Below are 16,684 nucleotides of genomic sequence, written 5' to 3' on the forward strand. Positions count from 1 at the left end.
TTTTATAACCTAACCCTGCTTTAAACATCTCCACAACTTTATCTCTGACCTGTCTGGTGAGTTTCTTGGTCTTTATGATGCTGTTTGTTCACTAGTGTTCACTAATAAATCCTTTAAAGAAAAGGTGTATTTATACTGAGACTAAATTACACACAGCTGGACTCTAACTAATTGATCTCTGAAGGCTGTTGATTGCACTGGATTTTATTTAGGGGTTTTAGAGTAATATACTTAGAGTTAATACTTTTGTATGTCAAACTTTTTAGATTTTTTTTTTTTTTTTTTTTTTGTTAAATTTGAAAACCCTGTATCATTTTTGTTCCATGTCACACTTATGCTGTACTTTGTGTTTGCCTATCACTTAAAATCTCAATAAAATACATTTAAGTTTGTGGTTGTAAGGTGACAAAATGCAGAAAAGTTTAAGAGTTATTAATTCTTTGCAAGTCACTGTATATATCGATTGATTTTCTCGACTATAGTGTTGCTGTAATGTCCAAACATGTCCTTAACCTATGTTTCTTTCTCCCTCAGAGTTGAACTCCCTGTCCTGGGATGACCTGGAGAGCAATCTTCCAGATGAGCTGATTCCTAATGGTCCTAATGGTGACCTAGGCTTGATGAGCATGCCCACCAATGGCGGGACGGGTACAGGAGGTCTGGTGCCCGACGCCGCCGCCAAACACAAGCAGCTCTCCGAACTCCTCCGAGCGGGCAGCAGCACCAACCTGTCCGCAGGGCTGAACTCGGCCAGCCCCACGCCCGGAGGCATGGGGGCGCAGCTGGGCGCTCTGGGGAAGAGCCCATTGAGCCAAGGGTCACCCTCCCACCCCTCTCAGACGCAGAAGCCGGGGGGTGCTGCGGGCACGCAGGGTAATCCTGCAGGTGCAGGCGGCATGGGGCTCAACGCAGGCTTTAACCAAGCGATGCTGAACAACGCCCAGACACACGGCATGATGGGACAGAATGCAGGTGCCCAACAGGGCCAGGTGATCAACGGAACTCTTGGGCCGGCCGGGCGAGGCCGGGGTGCAGCAGGGATGCAGTACCAGAACCCTGCCATGCAGGGGGCACCTTCAGTAGGGGCACCTGTGGCAGCAGCTGGAGCAGCACCGGGAGGAGCGGGCAGTGTGCTTGCAGAGACTCTAACACAGGGGGCGCAACAGATGGGCATGAACGCTCAACAGGCTGGAAATATGAACAAGGTGAGCAAGAAATTCTGGCTTAATTTTGCGTTTGTGGTTTTTATGTTGAGTTTGTTGAGATTTAAGTTCTCATTCAGAGCTGATTAAACATTTTAATGGCATCTGTGCTGCACCTCCAAACACTGTGTTTAAAAGCGCAGCGTTTCAGATTTTAGTTTTGTGTTAAAGCACAGATATATGCGCTGGAACACAATCTTCTTGTTATATTTGCTTTCTTGTATATTTATTTTTACTACCATGCCAGACAGCTCTGACCAATCAGAGGACAGTCTGCTCGCGTGGTTTATTGATGTGCGTTTAGTTTTATGCCTGTGTTAATCTAAACCAAACAGAGAAAGAAAACGCTCCTGCTAAACAAACTCAACTGATCCGGACCGAAGAAACAACTACAGGTGTGAAAACGGCTGAGATTTTATTGTTTTTTTTTGGAAATATATACTGTGGTTAAATGGAAGTTTTGTAAAGATGGCTGCTAATAATATAACAGACACAGAATCTGCAGTGAATGCTGTTTAAAAAAGTTTTTGGTTGCACTATATTTTGGTTTAGTTTACACGACTTTAACCTTGTTTTTCAAGACCGCCAGCAAAGGCAAATTGCTCACTTGGTTTCTGTGTGAACTGGTTAAAAAATCATTTTAAAAGCTTACTGAGTGATCCCAGATGCCTCGCAAGCCCCAAACAAATGTCTAGCAGGTTTAATATCTTGACCAGTCAGAGACTTTAAGTCTAGTAGTTCTTGTATTGCTCATTTTTGTGCGGATGACCCCTTTGAAAGATTAAAAATGTTTTGCTTGCATGAGTTCTTGTTCTTTTTCATGGTAAATGTGGGTGTGCACACCTACTAAAAAAAAAAAAAAGTGTAACTGACAATTCTAAAAATTGACATCACCAGAATCTTAAAAAAGATTACAGTTCTAGCAGCCAGTCATTCAGCTCACTTTTCTCCATTGTACTTGATTGTTTATAAGGGTCTCTAAAAAAGACTCTCTAAAATTTGGTGACTGTTTTTAATATTTTGTGTGAAACGCTCATAAATGATGAGAGTACGCACAGCAAGACAAAAACAACCGCGACAGCCCCCGGACGCACAGAAACGGAGAGCACGTCAACACACTGTCTCTGTGCTGAAATCTCTCGCTCGCTCGCTCTCATTTGCACTGTGTCATTTTGCTCTCCAGCTCATTCATGCTGTTTCTCTCATTGACTTTTTAAGAGATTGATACACCACTAACAAAATATACTTTAATTTTGCCAATCTAATGTTGATACTTCTTAAAAAAGGAAAAAAAAACTGAAATGCATCCAGAAATGTGCTTAAAATATTTGTAGTATAACCAGTTAAAGTAATGTTGTTTTATTAAGAAAGTGCCACAAACAAACATGCTCGAAGATGCATGTGACCTAGGCATGTGAAAGCATGTGAAAAAAAGTTGCAGCTTATAGCCCGGAAATGGCATAAATAACAGTCAACAATCATCAATCTCTGCGATCATCAGTCTCACATCGCTATATGCATTCACACGATGTGGTGTTACACCTCTACATGCCAGTTAGCATAACAAGCTAACATACTGGAGTAACTGGAGTGAGATCCACAAATCCGACAAACGCCCCAGATGCACCCAGAATCAGTCCTGAGTGATAACTCCCTAAAACTCTGTATACATAGAAGTAACTGTAGCCCTTTTAAATATATCAATTCTGTAACTTGAAGAATAATTTTAATGCACAGTGAATTGAGTGTATTTGTAAACTGGAGAAAGAAGAGAATTGTGGCTTTAAGAATAACATTGTAAATTTTATATTAAACTTGTCTGACTTACTGTAATAGAACATTTAGGAAATATCTATTTTAAAAACCTAGACATTGAGTATTTTAGGTCTGTCTATAGTGTTTATTGTACTATTTAAAATATTTAGTATTGTAAATGTTCAAGTTGCATATCTTTTTTAGGGACTATTGTTTAAATTCTTCAGCTGTTTTTCTGATTTCTTTATATTGTGTAATTTTGTGGGACAAAGTAAACCCATCAGCAATCAAAGCCTTAATTTAAAAGCATATAAATAATAAAAAAATTATCATGTGATTATAACATAAAACCATCAGAATCTTAAAAAAAAATACCTTTATAAAAACACACATCTCAGAACAAACACACCCCCTGTTCTGAAAGCATTGTGCTGATAACCAGCAGCAGTGTGAAGTGCCACCACTGAACTAAACACCAGTCTTTAGAGCAGCCCACTCTGACCTGAACTGACCAATCAGCTTCTTAATATGGTTGTATGAGAACACACCTGACACCGTTTAATTCAGATTTATATCAAACTGCACTTAATTATTTATTTATTTATTTACTTTCTCAAGCACTTAAGATGCACATTTTCTTAAAGCACACTGTATTTTTGTTTTGTATGTTTGTATGAATTGTTTTGTTTAAGTGAAAAAAAAAAGTAATTTGAAGAATCTATAATGAATTAGTGTAATTTGAATTGCCTTTAACAACTAGGTTACTAACAGTTTTCGCCTGCCAGGTTTGGGACTCTTGTGAAGTCCATGCACAGTAGTTACATTTCTGAGCATATCGTATATGTTGATCTTGTTGAGCTGTGGGTTGCTTGAAGTGGGCAGGAAAGAGCTGGAATTTTGAAAAAAAGTGCTTGAAAATGCTTGAAATTGTGACTGCATTTACTTTACAACAAATAACTATCTGACTAAGTTTGCTTATAGAAAAAACAAAAAGCAGGAGAGTTAGCTAGCTATGCTAAAAGCCAAGCTTTGGATTAATCTAAATAATAATAGTAATAATCTGGTTACACCTACAATATACTGTAAGGCTAAGCCGAGCCCGGCAGTGTTAATGCAGTATTACCGATCTCCAGCTGGAGGTAGCTGTGCTAAAGCCTAAAGCCAGGTTAGCAGTGCTGGAGAGCGGCTCGTTTTAGGCACTAAAGCCGTGATACAAGCCCCGGAGATCAGCTCGTTCCAACCACTGAATCCGCCGTGTTAACAGTGCAGCCCTCGGCTTAGCCTAATTATTATTATTAACACCGGATTATTACTTTAATTTAGATGAATCCAAAGTTTGGATTTTTGCAGACTCTCCTGCTGTGGGCTGCTGGTAGTAGGTGGTCAGTCACAAAGCCTGGAGAGATCAGCCAATAGCATTAGCTGAGGGAGGTGATCCTGACTCCGCCTCCACCTGTCAAAACCACTTCTTTTTTATACTTGAGCGAAAAAACTCCACTCGAGTAAAAACATCATCAACAGGCGATGAGCACCTGCTGTTTCTGCACTATTTTACTTGTGTTTACCTAAAAATACCATATATTAATGCTTTAAAACTCACTTCCAAGTTTAACATACTACAGTAACTGCTCAGTCAAATGAATAAGGTAAAGATGCGGTGAAGAACATTGGTATTTCAATTGTGTGAAAACCTATAAATCCATAACTCCTGCTATTTACTTACTTACTTGGCAGTTTTGAGATCTGTTATCATTAATTTACCACAGCTGAAAGGTGATGAAAAAACTTGAAAATGGGCCTTGAAAGTGCTTAAAAAGTGCTTGAATTTTACCTTGTAAAAGGTGTATGAACCCTGAACATTACTTGACCACATTAGTATTTTACTTTTCTACTACTGATCTACAGTATTGACACTGCAGTTGCTGCATGCCTTGCGCTCCCTGATAATGAGTATATGTAGGTATTTAGCATGGGTTCAATTAGGACTGCTGATATTGTTAAAAAAATTCTTGATATTCTTCAAGTATAGGAGCAATTCTCAATTATCATTTTTAGTTCTTACATAACTTCAAATATTTTATTTTCGTCCTTTACATTTATTATTGTTTTTGCTCAGATTCTTCTTCTGCTTCTTCTTCTTCTGCTTCTTCTGCTTCTGCTTCTTCTTCTTCTGCTTCTTCTTCTTCTGCTTCTTCTTCTTCTGCTTCTTCTTCTTCTGCTTCTTCTTCTTCTTCTGCTTCTTCTTCTTCTGCTTCTTCTTCTGCTTCTTCTTCTTCTTCTGCTTCTTCTTCTTCTGCTTCTTCTGCTTCTGCTTCTTCTGCTTCTGCTTCTTCTTCTGCTTCTTCTTCTTCTTCTGCTTCTGCTTTTGCTTCTTCTGCTTCTTCTGCTTCTTCTTCTTCTGCTTCTGCTTCTTCTTCTGCTTCTTCTTCTGCTTCTTCTTCTGCTTCTTCTTCTTCTGCTTCTGCTTTTGCTTCTTCTGCTTCTGCTTCTTCTTCTTCTGCTTCTGCTTCTTCTGCTGCTTCTGCTTCTTCTTCTTCTGCTTCTGCTTCTTCTTCTGCTTCTGCTTCTTCTTCTGCTTCTGCTTCCTTCAACTGTAACTCCTACAGATATGAAACTTGGTAGGTAGATGTAGAATCAGTGCATCTCAGTGGACATACTTTTGCAAACTAGTCCTAGGAATTTTGACCAATCCTGACATGTTTGGTATCAAAATACCCGTGAGAGCATGTGGTTCAATATTCTATAAGAAAAATTGAAATGTATAAAAAATATGGCCACCATATGCAAATTAGTCCTTCCGGATATATGCCCCATTCACTCCAACAGTAAAAGTTGGAACACTGTTTCTCAGCAACCTGAAACCTTACATACAGAATCTATCATACTACCTCTAAAGGATTTTCAAAGGGCAACTTTATCAATAAAAATGGCTGAACCCCTATCAGCCAATCAGCATTCAGCAGGCATTTTGGCAGGCTGTATGTTGCCCAATCAGGATGAAACTTGGGTGTTATGTTAAGGAGGAGATATTGTAGTAACCTGCAAAGTCCATAACATGTAGACGCCTTTTGACTAACCGTAACTCATTTAATGAATATCCTACAAACTTCAGTAGATTTGTATGTGAATTTTAGCACTGATCATGTTGAAAGGCCTTTGCTCAAAATGAATAACAGGTTAAAGACTTTTGATAATCTATAAATGTGACTCCAGAGTGTCTCCAGTTATATTAGACCTTCTTACACATCACCTTCCTGTGCTCTAGTAGGCACCATTGTGCCAGTTGGTGCTTGAACCCGCTGATTGTCGCTTGCGGCTATATATTTTTTTATATTTGTTTTAAGTTGTAAATGTCCCTTTCAACCTTCCATGCAGCTTTTATATTAAACACTGTGTGAACATAAACTCCTTGTATCTTAGTTAATCAAATGTATACTCCCTCCGGCAGCTTCTATATCAAGAGAAACAATCTTTATCCCATTTTGTAAATCACATTATAACAGTTATTATTCAAATTAGTTTAATTAATCTCCTGGCCCTAGTTTCTTTTAAACTCTGTGTTTTTATTGAAATATAAGACCAGTTTGACCTACTAAAGAATAAGAATATTAGTGAAAATGACGCAAATAAATCCATAATTCCTGGTATTTAATAACAGAATGCAGTACTGTATGGAATTGTAGTGATATATCGAGTATCACAGATTAACTGCATTTGTGAAATTATCATCAACAATGTTTTAAAACAATATTATCACAATACAATATCACATGAGATTCTCTGAGATATCCACCCCGTATGTATTGACTGAATAAACCAGCAGGCATGTTTTGTTGTTTCCACTCTGATTTCCTCTGTTCCTCAGTACAGTTATTCAGTAGTAAAGCACTTTATATTGAAGGCTTCTTAGAAACGTATATTTACCTGGCAGCAAATATCACATATTAATGTAATTAATAAATAGTTTTTGTTTTACAGAAAATCGTTTGAGCTTGAATCTGGGCTGTGTGTCGTTTTGTCTGGTTGGTTTGTGCAGCTGTGAAACCAGTGTTTACACTTTGCCTGATGCTGCTGTGGTTTTGCAGGAAATCGATAGGAAGCCTTTCGCTGTGTCTCTCGCACATTTTTGCTCACTACTTCCACCACATCAGAGCAGCACTAGAGTTTGTGTGTTTGTGTCCTTCCCCCACATTTGGGTCCTCCCTCATTCTCTTGACTTTTGATGCTGTTAGATAAATTGTATTCAAAGATGAGCAATTACATCAGCCAGCCATAATCAGTCAGTATACGCACAGCTTAGGTTTTTGTTGAATGCCAGAACACAACGCAGCATTCAGCACAAATGCAGAACGTGATGATGGGTGCAGGCAAACCTGAATTTAACAGATCAGAGGTTTACAGGCATCGTTTTATATATTTTTACAATTTCCAACAACAGTTGGAACACAGCCTAGTACTTTCCAAATACACCAAAAAGAAAAATACACTAAAAATAAAGGTTTAGGTTAAGCCTGTCACGATAACCTATTTCGCGTTCACTCGCCATGATCACCAGCTGTGAAAGTTTTGTTTTATTAGACCTCAAATCTTCAGCGTCTGCCTTCAGAGCTGCTCCTGGGAAATTCAGGAAAAAGAGAGAGACGGCAAGAGAAGAAATATATAAAAAACTATCAACTAATATGTAATATACTTAAAAATATGCACAGTAACTATAAGTTAGTATTAGTTATATTTATTTCTGACATTTATAAGGATTTAAATGTATGTTCACAGGCTTAATAACTGTAGATTAATATAGCAGATACAGGCATTCTGCTGTTTGAGAATTTTAACAGATACTTATTTTCACTCAAATTCTGGAGTTTTTGAAAAATAAAAAATAAAAGAGAAAAGCACTTCGACTGAACATAAATTATTTTTTTTTTACTTCGCTATTATTTAAAGCAGCACTAGGTAGGATTTCCTTGATTTTTTATCTTTTTAAAGAAGTTAAATTACAGCTTGAAACTCACTGCAGCACTGCATTGAGGTGTAATAGGAGGAATAGCGGTGCTCTCGTGTCTGTGCCGGAGTTTTCCGAGGTGGCCGCGAGCAACGCTCGTGAGAACTGCGACCTGCTTTCCGACCTTTAGTTCTAACAGTTCTACAAGGACTACTGGTTCATTCTTTACAGACTAACATACAGACACTCTGCCAGAAGCTGGAAAGAGACCGAAAATGTCTGTGAAACCCAGAAAACGAGAAAGAGAAACTAATCCGCCTGAAACATTTATTACACTCTAAAACTGTAGGGGGAGCCCACGAGCACACAATCTCAATCCTACCTAGTGGAGCTTTAACTTTTATTTATTCTTATTATATCTGAAAAGTCACCCTGGCGTCTGATGCTGACCGTCAACTATATAAAACTTAAAACATTTGAAATACACAAATATAAAGCTAATTGTTAGCTTTAGTGTCTTATCACCAGGGCAAATTTATTAAAATATAAAATATATTAATTAATTTATAAAAATTTCATCCAGCGTAGCAGAGTTTGCCAGCAGACGGAATTGCCTTCGTTTTCCTAAAGAAAAAACTTTTTAATAAATAACGTCTGATCAAGTGTAGCTTAAACAGCAAAACCATGATATAAAACTTAATATAAAAACCATATTTAACAAAGAGAGAAATCGGGCAATCTTTCTCTTTCATTCACAGCATGAAGCTGAATTCAGAGTGACGCTACAAATAATATAAAACTCAGTTCAGTTTAATTAAATAAGATTAGATTAGATAAGATTTTAATCCCTTTTAAACTGTAAATGAGGGTCCCCCTCCAGTGTAAATGATGGTTGATTGCTTGATTAATATTCAGTGTTTTTACATGAACAATAAACAGAATAGAGAATAAAATAACATTACTCTTCCCTTAAATAAGCTGCCTGTGTATCTTTACAGTGTGTAAACTCTGTTTGCATCGAAATACCACTGTCCAGCCGGGTGCTAAAATACCGAGATCCGTTGCATCCCTAGTGAAAACACTGCATCCCTTCATTACACTGCAAATAGCAGTCATTAGTATGAAATGTATTGAAATAAGGTGTGTGTGTGTGTGTGTGTGTGTTAGGGGTGGGTGATATGGCCCTAAAATAATATCAGGATATTTCATGTTTTTTTTGTGCTAACGTTCGGATAAAACACTGAATTAAAAAAATGATTTCAGGAATACACTACTGCACCAAATTGAATATAAAATTTTCTTATGGCATACGATATGATATGGCACATACTTAACTGAGATATAAAAAGAATACAAGAAATTATTGAGATTTGTAACAGAAGGCGATGATCCAGAATGTAATGATGATAATAATGCACTCCAAATATCTCCATATATCGAGGATTTAAAGTAAAATAAATGATACTGGACAGATGTAATCTCTACTCTACTAGATAAAAAAAGGAAAATGAGAACAGTGTGAACTTTTCTTTTGCTAAAAACAGATAATTAGGGGTGGGTGATATGGCACCATATTTCAGGGTATAATATCGTACACAATATAATTTGTTTTGGCCGATATTATCGCATACAATACGATGTGGCACACCCCTTGTGTGTGTGTGTGTGTGTGTGTTACCTGTTTAAGAGAATGAATGACTTTAGCACTCAACCATTGAGCACGAGAGAGTGTGAGAGTGTGTGAGAGCACACAACAAATCTGTATGTGAATGAGTAAGCACAGAGGGGGAGAAGGAGGCAGTGTGCTCTAGCGTTTAGCTCCTCGTGTGTGTGTTTGTGTGTGTGTGGAGGGCTGGCGGTGCGTGTGGCGCTCAGCTGAGCTCTTTTATCTGGTCTGCTGGAGCGATGTCAACACAGGAGAGCGAGCGGCCGACACGCTGCTTGAGCTCAGCGCTGAGAGAGAGAGGGAGGGAGGGAGGGAGGAGGGCGGGAGGGGGTGTGGGGAAGGAGCTGGGAGTGGATGAACAGAAGAGTAATGAGGCGGGGGGTATGGTGGGGGTAGACCCGGCTTCTGTCTGATGGAGAAGGAAATGTTCTCTACTTGCAGCAGTTAAGCAGCTGTAGCGCACAAGCTGCACTATAGGCGTTAAAGTAACTGAGCTACAGGCAACCGAAGCCTGCGCTGCCCCTGCTGTAGTGGTGCAGGCAGTGCGGCCTTCCTCTGATTCCTCTCCTCTTGCTTTATTTATGATGTCCTGCCTGCTCTGCTGAAGATCAGGCATTAAATGGCGACACGCCTTGGACCAACAGGTGAGCTGCAGTGTGTTTAACTTTGTAGCTCTGTTGTATTTGGGTTTACCCCAGTTAAAGCCACTGACTGAGAAAAGCTATTTAAGTGGTTATTTTAAATGCTTTTTGCCTGTATTGTCTAAATGACAATAAGATTCTTGTACAGTACAACGACATAAAAGTATATCGTTTTTTACAATAAAATGTAAATTTATCACTATACAATAAAATATTGTCATATTGCAAAATCCTGTGAACAGACTTGTAAACTCAATCCTTTGAGAAATAACCCAACAGTGCCAGCACTGGCTGCTTAGAAATAAAAATAACTAACGAGTGCTGGACTGGCCTGCAGGTTATGCCTCCTGCATCGAATACGGATGTGATTTTTTTTTTCAAAAGACTCTGTCTGTTTGCAAGCACAGTTTGATCATTGCCACCCACTGCGCTGTCCACTGTGTGTGGTAATGCCACTGTGTGTGGTAATGCCACTGTGTGTGGTAATGCCTTGACCTATATTCCTAGTACACACTTGATACTGTAAATCGAGGAATGTTAAATGTCTGCTAAACTTCTAGTATAACTCCCATAATTCACAACGCTTTGCCATTAGCACACCGGTGAGAGTTCAGCCTTACTCACAAGATAACACCTCACAACTTTTACAACTGACTTTGCTTTCATAATTATCGTAAGCAACTTTTAATTTTGGCGTCTTGCCAGTTGGTGAGCTGGGACTGTGTAAATACAACAAGACTGAATTGAATTGCTTTAATTTAATTGTGTATATAAACCTTTGTCTCTCCGTCTCTAGATGGGCATGGCTGGGGGCAGTAGTCCATTTGGCCAGTACCAGGCCGGAGGGCAGCAGCTGGGAGGAGCAGGCGTGAATGCACAGTTGCAGAATAAAGCTGCTCTTCAAAACAGCCTACCGCCTTTCCCCACTGACCTCAAGGGCGGCGCTGTGAGCAGCGTGCCAAACATGGTGAGTGTTGTGCCTCTTTCCCCTACTGCTAAGCACCAATTACTGAGTACTGAAGTGGATACTGAACATTAACTGACACATTTTAGATCATATTACAGTGTACATTAGGATTATCAGCAGTTAGGGGTGTGGATTTTTTTTAATTCTTAGATGCATCTTGATTTGGATGTGGTCGATTCTGAATCTATTCACAAATGACAAGTATTGATTTTAGCCAAAACAGAAAGCATAATAATGACAGGACACAAAAGGCGGAACTCATAAGTATGGAACTGTACACACCGGACACTACACACAAGAAACGGCACAGACAGAGACTCCAACGTAGGTTAAGTATAAATTAAGCTCAATTTATAATTAACCTACGCCGTAGCCTATGCGTCTTCAGCGAAAGTGCGCTAAGGTAAGGTAATGTGTGGGTGGGGAACTGAGGCCCGACGGACCAATCACATCTGCAGCTGTCCATGTCACGTAATGTCTGGGAAGTACCTTTTTTTTTTTTTGCTCCAATGTGTCAAATATATGTAAATTATAGAGGAATATGTCAGAAACTGTGATGATATTGTTCAGAAAGTGCTGTTTTATATGAATTTACAGAGCATTAATGGGATTAACATTTAATTTTTTCACAATTTTCAGTCAAACCAGAAAAAGTTCATATGGGGTGACTGTACCAATCACATTCCACAGAGTTAGATTTGAAATAAAACAAGCAAATGAATGTACTGTCTGTTTAATTAACTATATATTAATAACCAAGATGTTTATATGTGCGTCTGCTTGGCAAAAAGTTCAGGCAGAATATTTTGAAGCCATTATTTATTAAAACATTTTGTCCCAAAAATAAATTTAACATGGTGTGACGCCATACTCCTTTTTTTTAAACGGGCAATAATTTGGAGACCTGTAGGGAGTGGAGGTCCTCCTTCTTTCAGAAGGAAGAACACTACCTCAGAAGGCTCTGACAGTTACAGTGTGTGTTGCAGTTCACTGTAACCTGAATATCCAGTTTCAGCACAAAACCAGGAAAAGCATATATTATAAATACATGGTTCTTCTATTTCACACATTTGGCTTCTACTTAAAGAAACAAAGTGTTTAGTGGCACACTGTTTTTAACAATACGTCCACAGACTCTCATTTTAAAAATAAATGATGCATTAAATATAAAAAAGTTCAATGATTTACTAATGATTATTAGAATTCCTGTAACATTCAACAGATTAAAATAAAAAAATGCAACATCTAATGAATACAGTAAGTGGTTTAGTTAATGTCTAATAAACTTTTGTTGAGTAAAATTCACTTGTTCAACAATTTTGTGATTCTGCTTTAACTGAAAATGATTTCAGTCACTTGCCAAACCAAGTTTTTTCTTTGCTAATACAGAATTTTGCAGATTGTTGTGTGGTGTGGTGAAATGTGTCATATGGTGTGACATTCAGAATATATATATATATATATAAGAATTTAATTAAACGTCTTCCTATGTGTGTAGATAATGAAAAAGATATTTGCTTGTGAACAATTCTATACTTTTACATAGTAATGATAAAGAATCGGGATAGATTGACTTACATTATCACATTATACAGATTTTTAATTTTATACATTTAACATTCATGTCATATGAAAATTTTAGTCACAAAGACCATAAACTAGTGAATAAATGTAAATTTCAAGAAAAAAATCTAAAAATCATATATAGATTTGGAAATATGAGAATTGGTTGAATATAACCCAGTGATTTCTGTGACTTTTTTATTTTTTTTGCCAAATAAGTAAACCACCCATATACATTACAATGTTATGGTTGAATAGGGTAATCACTTTGTTTCTGTTTTGCTTGTTGCTGGTTTTAATATTGTGACTGAAGCTCGTCTAACCATTACCCTAACATTACCAAAACAAAAATTTAGGAATAATTTGATTTAATTGAAATAGCTATGCTTTTTTAATTGAATAGAAATAATATTAAAGAGACTACTAAATTGCAGGGATTCATTATGGGTCATTACAGATACTTTAGTTAAATAGTAGCAAGGAAAAAATCCTGTATAGAAGAAAAATATGCCTCAATAATTTATAATCACATCTTAGACCTCAGAATCGTAATCAAATCCAAACATAAGGTTTCCCCTGTGGTGGCATTTTACTGTATTCCAAGACACACAAACTAAAAAGACGTTAGCTTAGTTAACTTAATGTTATCATCAGACTAAAGGGGTCCCTAAAGCGTTAGGGCTGTGTGAAGGCTGATCTCTCACAGGAATTGTGTCTGTCTGCGAATAATGCAGCTGAGAAAAACAAGCATCGTGCTCCAGCCCAGCCGAGACCTTCAGCATTACATACTTCTTTTAACCTGGCGGTCGGCAGGCGTAGCTGATTTAAAGCCCACTCCAGGGTTTTGTAATTGTGTTGGCTACCACTGCAAAATATATGAGTGGTAAAACTGAAATGTTTAACAATGTTAAAACTGTGAGTTTAATAAATATTGTAGGTTTGTAATTTTTTGTTTTTCATAAAACAAGACAAAGTCCATATTTTTTGGTGTCATGAGTGTCATGGTGTCATGAGAAATTCAGCACAGCTTTTAAAGACTTGGAGCACAGAAATAACAGTGTGTCCTCATGTCTCCTATTCTCTCCAGCCCCAGACGCAGCAGCAGGTCTCAGTAGGGATGGTAGGGGGTCAGGGTGTGTCTGCCGGTCCCACGGCCGACCCGGAGAAGCGGAAGCTGATCCAGCAGCAGCTGGTTCTGCTGCTCCACGCCCACAAGTGCCAGCGGCGAGAGCAGGCCAACGGCGAGGTACGCGCCTGTGCCCTGCCCCACTGCAGGACCATGAAGAACGTCCTCAACCACATGACCCACTGCCAGGCCGGCAAGTCCTGCCAAGGTAAGTGTGTTCTGCTGCCTGTGGAGATACAAGAGATTGTTGACTACTGGTCAAGAATTTTGAAACTTTTATTTTTGCCATTAAATCTTTTTACGGCCAGTCACCAACCAGAAATGGTACAAAATCCACTTTACAAAATTGTGCTGAAACCTATTTTAAAAAAAAAGTGGAGGGTGATTTTTAGCAAATGGCTTACAGCTTACAGCTGCTTCAGAAATGGATATTAAAAAAAGTCTTGGTCTGTAGTAAAGCAGTGCTGAAACATTACATTACATTTGGCTGATGCTTTTGTCCAAAGCGACTTACAATAGTCAAGTTCAAAAGTAATAAAAGTTAAAGGTAAAACATCTTTAGACAGGGCTTAAAGGAGGTCGAAGGGAAATAATAGGATAGAGGAGTGAAGGAGGGGAAGAAGGAAATGAGGTTAGAAGTAGTTAGTGTGTTAGAGGTGTTAGGAGAGTAAGTGCTCTTTGAAGAGCTCTGTCTTCAGGAGTTTATTAAAGATAGCGAGAGATTCTCCTGATCTGGTAGTAGAAGGTAGTTTGTTCCACCATTGGGGAACTCTGTATGAGAACAGTCTGGATTGCTTTGTGTGAATGTTTGGTAAAGCGAGTCGACGTTCATTGGAGGAGCGCAGCGGCCGGGAGGTAGCGTAAGTCTTCAGGAGTGAGTGCAGGTAGGAAGGAGCCTGTTCTGTCATCACCTTGTAGGGGATAGTAAGAGCTTTGAATTTGATGCATCAACTGGTAGCCAATGGAGCTCAATGAGCAGCGGGGTGCTGGTTGAAGACCAGATGTGCTGCTGCATTCTGGATCATTTGGAGTGGTCTTAATTATTAGTGGTCTTAATCTTAATCATTTTTAGTTCTAAATATTTGGGTGTTTGCAGCAGCCATTTCAGTTTAATATTTCTAATAACTGATGGACACAGGAATATTTCAGGATTGAAATGATGTTTATTGTACAGAAAATGTGCAATATGCATTAAACCAAAATTTGACCGGTGCAAAAGTATGGGCACCCTTATCATTTTATTGATTTGAATACTCCTAACTACTTTTTACTGACTTACTGAAGCACAACATTGGTTTGGTAACCTCATTGATCTTTGAACTTCATAGCCAGGTGTATCCAATCATGAGAAAAGGTATTTAAGGTGGCCAGTCGCAAGTTGTTCTCCTATTTGAATCTCCTCTGAAGAGTGGCATCATGGGCTCATCAAAACAACTCTCAAATGATCTAAAAACAAAGATTGTTCAACATAGTTGTTCAGGGGAAGGATACAAAAAGTTGAATCTCAGAGATTTAACCTGTCAGTTTCCACTGTGGGGAACATAGTGAGGAAATGGAAGAGCACAGGGACAGTTCTTGTTAAGCCCAGAAGTGGCAGGCCAAGAAAAATATCAGAAAGGCAGAGAAGAAGAATGGTGAGAACAGTCGAGGACAATCCACAGACCACCTCCAAAGAGCTGCAGCATCATCTTGCTGCAGATGGAGTCACTGTGCATCGGTCAACAATACAGCGCACTTTACACAAGGAGAAGCTGTATGGGAGAGTGATGCGAAAGAAGCCATTTCTGAAAGCACGCCACAAACAGAGTCGCCTGAGGTATGCAAAAGGTGCAAAAGCACACCTCAGACGACTCTGTTTGTGGCACCATCTGCAGCAAGATGATGCTGCTGCTCTTTGGAGGTGGTCTGTGGATTTTTCCATATCAGCCGATATCGATATGTATCATGATATAAATCGAATCCCTTTCTGTTATACTTAAAGGTTTCTTTTTACTCAAAAGTTTTAGAAAAATCACTAGCAGACTCAGAGTCTTGTGGACAGACACTAGGATGTTCACATCTTGCCAGGTGGGTAAAAGGTGCTCAGACAGCTTTTAAATTAATTTAAAAGATAAACATACACATGTTTGGCCCTTAAAACAAAGTACAAGGGGACAAATATATAAACTAAAAAAATTACACCATTTGTCTGTTTAAATTAAATTGCAATAGCACTTGGATTTTTAATATAATTATATTTAATCAAAGGATTATTCCCCTCCCTGAATGCAGGCAACTACATAAAGCAGAATACAAGAGTATATCACTGTTCATTTTGAAAGGTGATTTTGATACAGTTTAGTCTTAGTCTTTTGTAGGAGTCTAGTTTTAGTCTAATAAATTTTGGTCATATTAAAAGTATGTATTACAGATGTTTTACTGTTTTTCTATTTTATATTTGTTGTTATTTTGAGATTATTTACTGCTAATGTTTATTCAAATAATAGCCTTTAAGTTTTGTTGCATTTAAATTATGCTACATTTAAATATTTTAAAGCTAGTGAGCTGTAATGGAGGTGGGAGGAATAAAGTCAAGTTTCTGAAATGATCCACTTCTACTGCAGTACAGATTTATACTAACATTACTGACTTTCAGTAGACTAGACTTACATTACTTAACAAGTGTATTTAAAACTCATCCAGTTCAGAAACAGCAATGTTTAGCTCCATTCAAATACAGCTACACAGATTATTATTCAGTTCAGCGTGCTGCCTGATTTCGTGCTGTGACTGTTCGCAGCGCTACTTAAACGGGAAATAGAAATTAAAGTTTATCGAATCCT

The 16,684-nt window shown here is 38.3% G+C and overlaps 1 protein-coding gene across 3 annotated transcripts in view; it reads left to right on the forward strand.

Annotated features, from left to right (window-relative positions):
- The window catches only part of crebbpa (CREB binding protein a), a 78,778-nt gene that overhangs the window by 32,126 nt on the left and 29,968 nt on the right, over positions 1 to 16,684 (forward strand). For all 3 annotated transcript variants that reach the window (XM_022668644.2, XM_049473282.1, XM_049473283.1), the window contains exons 2-4: positions 535 to 1,205; positions 11,003 to 11,173; positions 13,824 to 14,070. In XM_022668644.2, coding sequence (XP_022524365.2) covers positions 535 to 1,205; positions 11,003 to 11,173; positions 13,824 to 14,070 — 1,089 coding nt within the window. The remainder of the gene's footprint in view (positions 1 to 534; positions 1,206 to 11,002; positions 11,174 to 13,823; positions 14,071 to 16,684) is intronic.

The sequence above is a fragment of the Astyanax mexicanus genome, unplaced genomic scaffold (genome assembly GCF_023375975.1).
Source record: "Astyanax mexicanus isolate ESR-SI-001 unplaced genomic scaffold, AstMex3_surface scaffold_36, whole genome shotgun sequence".
Classification (NCBI taxonomy): Eukaryota; Metazoa; Chordata; class Actinopteri; order Characiformes; family Acestrorhamphidae; genus Astyanax; species Astyanax mexicanus.